General features: G+C 44.3%; 1 protein-coding gene across 1 annotated transcript; it reads right to left on the minus strand.

Annotated features, from left to right (window-relative positions):
* Nucleotides 1-2,667: 2,667 nt before the first annotated feature.
* On the minus strand, nt 2,668-8,481 carry LOC118787194 (protein L-Myc-1b-like). The gene is made up of 3 exons (XM_036542659.1): nt 8,446-8,481; nt 7,231-7,859; nt 2,668-4,155 (listed from the first exon to the last, which is right to left on the minus strand). The coding sequence occupies exons 2-3, from the start codon at nt 7,823-7,825 to the stop codon at nt 3,545-3,547; spliced, it is 1,206 nt and encodes a 401-aa protein (XP_036398552.1). The 5' UTR covers nt 7,826-7,859; nt 8,446-8,481; the 3' UTR covers nt 2,668-3,544.
* Nucleotides 8,482-8,736: the final 255 nt, after the last annotated feature.

Genomic DNA, 8,736 nt, shown 5'->3' on the forward strand with positions numbered 1-8,736 from the left:
GCCTTGGAAATGGAAGATGCTTGTTGCCATGGAATAGAGGCCACGACGTGTCACTGTGGAAACGGTGGAGCTGGTATGAAATGCTTGCCACCAAGAGTTCCCACACTCACTCACTCGCACAGGTGCTCTCATAATGGAACATTTTTCATCCTGTTAATAACATGCTCCTGTCCCTTGGAAGTGGGCCAGTACTACGGCAGTCTAAATATAACTCACCGCTGTGAGTTTGCTATATTGGCCACACATTTATGTTTCTCATACTTTCTCATTATGAATTGTATTTTCTCCCATTGTGCCTCCACGGCAATGCACTCTCCCCTGTCTCTGATTTCAGAAGTGAGAGGCTGAGAGTAATTGCATCATTAACAGCAACATTTCTCAGGAATTATTTTTAAAAACAAGATTTAATCCCACGACACGTCTCTCAGGGCAGAGCTTAACTGCAGCAAAGAAGCACTTTGATCAGTTTAATAAGGCTTTCCCTGTTTTAACAAGAGATAATTAACTAAACCTCCCATCTTCAAACATGCTGCCAGCTGCCCTGGATGATTAAATAATAATAATAATAATAATAATAATAATAATAATAATAATAATAATAATGTCCCTCTGGTTCAGTGAAGGGTAATAAAGTATACAGGGTAGACTGTTCGTAAGTTCTTAATATATTTTTGTGCCCCTTACAAGGCACAGAAGAGTCACAACAAAAAAGAAAATGAATAAAAAGATCTTGATGTCTTTTTTAAAATGCAGTTTATTCAGATGTCCCCGGTTATAGTTCATGGGCTAATAATGAGGTAATCAACACAAAGAGCTGAAGAGGAGACTGCATCCAAACTGCACTTTTTGCATACTGGAGAATGCAGTCACATGACAAACCACATCCTGGCCATCAGCTGAACCTAAAGCTTTTTTTCTCAGTAGGAGGGCAGAGGTGATGATTTGTGCTAGGCCACACAGAACAAGGAAACCCCCCCCAACCTCCCCCCTCCCAATGAGCACGCTACTGGTGGCTGAGAAAACTAGGGCAGATTGGGATGGGGATGTGTGGGATGCCATTGAGTGGCCAGCCTAAAAAGAGAATGACCTTTGACCCTTAAGCTAAACCTGATGAGTGAATGAGGCAGGGAGCTGAAGTGGAAAAGTCCCTCTGCACATGACCTTTTCCAGGGCTGACCGGTTCTTCAGTTTCCTGAATCCTTTCTATAGCTTTGTAGTGCTGTTTTAGGGCCTGTGGGCAGGTTTCAAACACTGTTCCCCTTCAACAGGCCAGGGATATTGAAAAAAAAAATTAACCAATGACATCAAAATATTTCTGAGTTTTATTCCTGAGGCCACTCTCTGGGCAAAAGTATATTAAGTGTGTGGTTATTGCCATTGGCTAGTAGGCAAACATATGAGCTTTACTACAGCACAGATGTGCAAGACTATCAGCAAAACATCACTTGCAGCATTGCAGGGACAGCCACTTTGAGCAAATGGGATTATTGCAATCGGGTGAACAACAAGCCTCCAGGGACAGTGCCTCTCTCGCAGGCATCCAAAGCCAAAGAATTGCTAAGTCATCACCACCACTGTCAGCATCATCGACCACTGAGGTGCCGTGCCCCCCTGACAGAGGAATGCAGAGTATTTCCTCTGTAATGCAGTGGCAGCACAACAACAGCTCTCAACAACCCCCCCCCTTCACCTCCACCACAGAATATGATCTACATATGATCACTGAATACACTGAATATGATATACAAGGAAAATATTACAGAAATTCGTGTTTGTTTTTAAGACAATTGTATATTCATCAGTGATGACAAACAAAACTAGAATACAAGCAATGAAAACAGCATTACAAAGTGACAAGTGTGATTAAAGTACAGTACTGTTGTTTTATTTTTTATTTTTTTCCTTTTTTTTAACAAAAAATAGAAACTCTGAGATGAAGAGGCTGAAATCATGTCAAGAGAAACCACACAGTCATTCATTAATTCAGATTCTGGCTCTTAAACCCAAAGTATTACTATTTACAGTAGAATTTTGTACATCAGGACTATTCACAATAATGTATAAACAAAAAAAAACACCGTCTACCAACTGCAAAGCTGTACTAGGTGCAGTGATGAATTAACTTCCAATTTCCCAAATTAAAAAATGAACTAAAAAAATACCATAGGAGACACACATAAAGAGTACTGTTTAACCATGGCATAAACTATAGCATGAAAATCGGTTACATCACCACATTGTATCTTAACCATATTATAAGGGTTATAGCCATATAAATTACAAGTGGTGGGGCAATGGGAATTAGGAGGGGGTCAATGATCTGGAATTTGGTAAGAATCATCAGTGGAAGTCAGAGACACACTTCCTTAAATCACCACAATACAGGGTGGCAGCAACCTGTGAAAAAGACATAGGGGGAGCAGAGACCTAACCTTTGACCTGATAACCATCCGGAACCTGAATACTGAACCTGCCAATTGGTAAGCATCACCTGTCTGCAGCAGATTACTCGCTCAGTTGCATCTAATACTGCAGCATTACTTTATGCACTTCATAGTACACCAGTTAAATTATAACAAAGAAATTGGGTTGCATTAAATAATTTGGATCCCAACCGAAATATTCAACAGAATTGTGTAATTCCTTACAACAGAAAGTGCGCGAAGCTTGCAGCATCACAGAGGCAATCAAGTAGAAATGAATTAGCTGCTAATGGGTGATCATCGTTATTTAAATTTGAAGGACTGCATGTCATGCAGAAAGAAGTTCAGGACACTTGCTGAATAAAGGGAAGTTCTCTGCCTCGCCTATGTGTAGGTCACCAGCAGGAGTGCCATTTGAAAACTTTGGGTTAGCTAACAAACTGGCTAATGAGCCATTTTAGAAAAAGGAATCACCCGTTTGTGAATGTACCCCTGGTGCTAATACCATTCCCTTCTGGAACATGAGGTTTTACTTAGATGGTCTTGAATTACATTTCAGTGAAATTAAATGCTATCAATAAGGTAACAACAGCCATGGTGGGGTTTACAGTATGGTAGAACCCTTACCATACTTGCAATTACTTTCACGACTCCCTTTTTACAGAAGATTAAAAGAAAAGAACTGATAGAAATAGAAATGAGCAATGTACTGTGGAGGCATTTCATGTTCATGTTTTGCATGTTTTGGTGTACGTGCATTCACATGACCTTTTTAACCAATGTTTACACTGCAATGTCTATGCCAGGGACACAGAAAAAGTAACATGTTAAATAAAATGATCTATTTTTGGCATTACCATCTTACATGGACCACCGGGTTTGGGATGTTTCCAGAAGAACACTGAGACACCGTCTAATATATTCTCCCCTCAGATTACAGCCTAGCGATCATTTTGAACCTTATGTAAAAGAAAACAGGAAAGAATGACACCTGCACCCCCCACAGAAAGTTCTCCATGCCCCCATCCATGTTGGGTTTGAAGGCAGACTGAGATATACCCCTGTTTTAGAGAAGTTCATAGTTTGCTTTGTGCACAGCAGTTTTTAAGTTCTTGTTTTGATTACTTTTCAGAGTGCCTCAGTTCTGCCAGCCTTTTCAGCAACTGCTGCTGCCGGGCCTTGAGCTGCCTCCTCTCCTGGGCTTTGTGCCTGTCGCTGGTGTGCAGCTGTTCCAGGTACTCTGCGGCCTGGGTCAGGATCACCACCTTGGGCGTTTTGGTGCTGTTGGCCAGGCCCGGGATCTGGTCCCGCAGCGCCAGGAAGCGGGAGCGCAGGTCGTTGCGCCTCTTCCGCTCCAGGAAGTTGTGGGTCTTGCGCTTGTCCGTGTCCTCGCTGTCGGAACTATGAGGGCTGTCCGTCTGAGATGGGGGGGCAGGGGCAGGGGTCGGGGCAGAGGCGGGGGGCTTCTTCTCCGCATGCGAAGGGGCGGGGCCCGGGTGGTGGCAGCATGGCTCCCGCTTGGCTTTCTTGCCAGGCGGCTCGTCTTCGGGGTCGCTGTCGGGCGACGGGGCGGCGTAGTTGTGCTGCTGCTGGTGGATGGAGATGTGGAAGCGCTTCATGCAGGGGTCGTGGGGGTCGGCGCGAACCGTGATGGTCACCGGCTTGCGCCCGCTCATCAGCCGGCTTTTGTTCTGCTTGTTCTCCACCGTCACCACATCGATCTCCTCGTCGTCTGCAGACAAAGCACAACCCCTCGCATTGTTAGCGTCACCCTGCACCGCGTCAAGATGGCAGCACACTTACACAGAGCAACACTACGGCACCTCGGTGCCCAATGCTTCCAATCCATCAGTCACTCTGGATTAGGTATAGCAGCATTTACAACAGATTCTCACACAGCAATTCACAGAGAGAATTGTCCAAAAACAATAATTAAAAAACAGTACTGCAATGTGGGGGCAAAAAGTAAAAAATAATCAAATCAACTTTTATCTGCTCAATTTTTCAGAAGGTAATTGAAAAATCAGAAAACCCAGGGGCAGCTGGAAAAAAACTGGGAATACCATGGAGAACGCAGTTGTGAGGCTCCCGGATAACAGAGAAAACACTGGAACAGGAAACAAACAGTAGAATACAAACCCAAAAGCTAGCAACGACAGACGAAAAACAGGAGCCATGCAAAATTCTTACTCCCACACACTTTCAGGAAGCCAAACAAACACACATGTACACATATACACGCATGAAACATGCACGCGGGATCACTCAAGCAGCAGACAAAAAGCAAATCATCACATTGATGTATTCTGACTGCAATAAAACTGAGCCTTCAGTGCAGAGGGAACACAGTGTACATGCCACTCTAACATGTACTCGGAACATGAGGGCACCGAGTTCCGGAAGCTGCTGCTCAGTCAAAGGAGAGAGGACGGGGATGCTTGACGTGTCCTTCTGTACCTTTCTGTACAGGAGAGTGTTTGACAGGCATGGCCGTTAGCTAAGGCCCTTCTAAAGGTATGGATGTGTTTGTGTGTGACTGTATCAAAAGCTTCATTGTTATTATTACAAAGTTGGCTTGGATTACACGAAAGGAGCTTAACAGAGATAGCCTCCAAGTTTCTACTGCGTGCATATCAAACGCACTCCAAAGGCCTACATGACAGAGAACAACAGACTTCAGATGAAAGTTGAATGCCTTTCAGTAAATGCATATTTGCTTCTGGAATGTATGAGCAGACACCGGACAAGAGACCTAGGTTTCTAGACTAGACCTGGCAATTCCAGGACCCCTGTTGTTGACATCAATGACGTGGTGCTTTGTGGTTTGGGGGACGAGCCCCTTGGCCGAAATGGGTGGAGGTAGATTTGACCAGGTCATTAACATTCTGCCGTCCCCCAGGAAACACGCCGCGGAATGCAGCCTTTTGTTAGTCAGAGCTGATTGGGTTAGGCTGAATTTGAAATGAGGTGAACAACCGGAGGGTGGAGTTTGCATCTCTTTGTCAGGGCTGAATAGCTTTCCCCCATCCACTGATGCAACACTTTCATGGGCTATAAATCAAACAAGATCCACTTGGGGGTTGGGTCGCTAGGGAAACCCTTGCGCTGCATTTTTAACTGGTTTTTTTGTAATAGCATAAACCTAATCACCCGAGGTGACCGGCATTATGCACCCATTATGCATCCAGTTGCGGGTCCTTCACTGCTGTGTTAACATCTCTTGCAATCCATCTTTTGCTGATCTGTTATGGACAACTGGCAGACAATGGTAGTATTCTTATGAACCGCTCACTCTCAATACTGGAACTCCAAAACATTTATAGTAGCTTCCTAGTTTTGTTTTGTTTGTCAAATACTTTATTCAATAGTGTAATAAATATCATCGTACATAAAAAGGGTGCACTTGTTGCTTACTGGAATTTTATTTGTATTTAGACTGAAGAGTAAGAGAACTAAAACCTTCAGCCAAGTGGGTGGTTGGTGACTCTGGTCTGTAGGACATCAAGAGACAACGTGTCAGATATATGACAAAGATGAGATGTAAACGCTGAGTATTGGCAGAGATTACGGATGTTCGGGAATCGTATTGAACACACCCTCAGATATGGACCAACGAAAAATCGACCCTGAACAGTAAATACTAAATCTGAGCCTTGCAGACAATATATCGTCATAGTGGGCGTGGCCAGGAACCACATTTTACATATCTAGACGCTATAAGCAAGAAGAAAAAAAACACACGTGGTGTCCATATTTCGCATAGCCTTGGGGCTAATGCAACAGCACTTAACGCATACGGAGGTATAACGATAGTATAACGGTATAACGGAGGTGCTGTTATGTTATGACTTGTAATGACCGAGGTCAGATCCACGCTGCATCACTGCAGTCCCACGGGATACACGCCATTTCAGCATGACTAGCCCCCCGCTGTGATTGGCCCGGCTAACAACATCAAAGCCTACAACCCTGCTCTTAGTGACTGGATGGAATCCGCCCACCAGTAAAATAAATAAATAGTCGTGCGAATGTCAGCAGTGCTATTTAAATTCCGGCAGTGCAACAAGCTCCTCACATGTTAAAACAATCTGAATCAAATAAAAAAGACAATGAATGACACGGGGCATCCAAGTACGTTATATGGCGTGAAAATGTACAGACCGTAACGTTTTAATGTGCTGGGCAGCAGACCCAACGCATCTACAGTCAAAAAACATGTAACACGGGAAACAGTTCTATGACCGTGTCAATATCGTACATAGTAAACAGAATTACATTGCCAAATGTACAAAGGGGAATATATCATGTTGCATACATTATCAGACCATTCAATCTCTGCATCTTCTCACTGAATGTATTCAATGCTTTACTAAGACATTATTTTAAATGACGCGCCACCGTCAGTGCCATTCATGTGGTGCGTCTCTGCACAAAATTAACATCCGCAGAACAGGCACCAAGGGAAGTTGTCTCCAGTTAATTACCATCTAAACTGTGACGAGCAGATGCTAACAATTGGAAATCATATTCAAACAAATGTGCAGTTCAGCATACATTAACCCACACTGAGAACGTCGGGTAGTGATTCCCTTTTGCAAACTGCACTTCAGGGCATGAGAGACCGCGTTCTTTCGGATGCCCGTAAAGTATGCCCGATACCATCAGTCTAACGCACGCTAAGTGTTTACACAGCAGCTTTCCTCAGAAGCGTATCCGGTACCACACAACGCAGAAGTTTCTGAGCACTACTGAATGAGGTGCCGCCGAAACACGCCCAAACCCATGTGCTGTGTGTGCGACGTCTTACCAGAGGAATCTGTGCGGGACTCTGACCCCGACGACGCCTGCTTCTTACAGCCGCTGGCGAAGGGGTAGGTGAAGACAGCTGCTGGATCCACGCAATCTGTCGTCAAGTTGCCGACAACCTGCAAATCCTGTGTAGCGCATTGTGATCTGCTGACAGTAGTTATACCCGTTTGGACGCCAAGGTGCGTCTTCGTTTGCCCCGAGCCGGATAGACGCTCACTAACAACTTTGTCCAGGCGCTGGCTCGCGGAAAAGCCGCTCCACATGCAGTCCTGGTTGATAATGGAGCTTAGGTTCCCGAATATCTCCTTGGTGTCAAATTTGTATTGTGCCTCCTGCTCCTCGTCCTGTCCTAAGAACTGGGACACCCACTCAAGCTTGTCTCCCGGCGAGGGACACATCGTGGCACCATCCAGGGTCCGAATGGGTGACATGGGCGGGGTGGGCACCAGTTCGAATTTTTTCCAGATGTCCTCGCTCGGTGCCGTTGATTTGTAGAAATCCTCCTCGGAGTCGTGGTCATCGTAGAAATAGTGCTGATAACGATCATATTCCATCTCCCAGCTCTCATACCGCGTTGAACTGAGCCCCGGCATTTGCGTCTAGACTTTGAATCGAACACGAACCGATCTAAAAAGTGGGGCAAGACACGTGGAATAAGCAAAGAGAGTAGGCTACTATCACAATCCATGTATTCGTGCAAACATCATGTCCTGAAACACAATGGCGATGATCGTATATAAAATTAGGAAAAGACCCTGAGGCAACTTACTATCCACTCTGCCCAAAGTTGTCAGTAGGTGATGTCGAAACTAGCTGACTGCACCAAGATTACATTTCAGAAACTGTTGTTTGAATCAAGTTAATCTTGAAATGTAAGCCGTAATATATATGGTTAGCTCTAAATTTATCATTCAAGTTGCTCTTGGTAAGTAATTTTGTACATCATCGATGGCACTATTTTGTTGGAAGTCGCAGAGTAAACCTCGGGTCGTCGTAATAGCGGTGCACTAATCTAGACCGGAGAGCGGTAAACTTAAGGTTTCACGCACCGTAGCCCTATTACATAAGACCACATTGTAATGCACAGCGTCAGCTTCGTCTGAATGTAAACCGCACCGCAGGTTACAATGCCGTTCCCCCTTAAGCTAACAGCTCTGAAAGAAAAGCCTTTTCAAACAATTATCACACACTTACTGTAATCAAAAATACTCACCGGTTTATGTCAGTAAAAATGCATTGCATTGCACACACACACAGGAAATAGAAGGTAACCAAAAAATAAATAAATAAAAAGCGTTTTGTGGCGGTGGTCGAAAGACCATAAACAATTTCACATCCAAAAGAAAGGAGAAATTTCTGTTTCTATCAGCCCAGATAATCAGAGCATCGCATCCCACAGGTAAAACTTCGAAATGTTTGATTCCACCGCCCTCGGAGAAGATTCTTGACCGCTGCCAATTTACGCGATACTCTTGCTCAGTAAGGTAATTATCCTTAGACTAAA

The sequence above is a fragment of the Megalops cyprinoides genome, chromosome 12, assembly GCF_013368585.1.
Source record: "Megalops cyprinoides isolate fMegCyp1 chromosome 12, fMegCyp1.pri, whole genome shotgun sequence".
In the NCBI taxonomy this organism is placed as follows: Eukaryota; Metazoa; Chordata; class Actinopteri; order Elopiformes; family Megalopidae; genus Megalops; species Megalops cyprinoides.

Excerpts from the sequence above, each read along its gene's own strand:
- LOC118787194 (XM_036542659.1), bottom strand. The coding sequence starts at position 7,825 with ATGCCGGGGCTCAGTTCAACGCGGTATGAGAGCTGGGAGATGGAATAT. Across the intron at positions 4,156-7,230 it reads GTCCCGCACAGATTCCTCTG|ACGACGAGGAGATCGATGTG; the intron begins GTAAGACGTCGC and ends CTTTGTCTGCAG.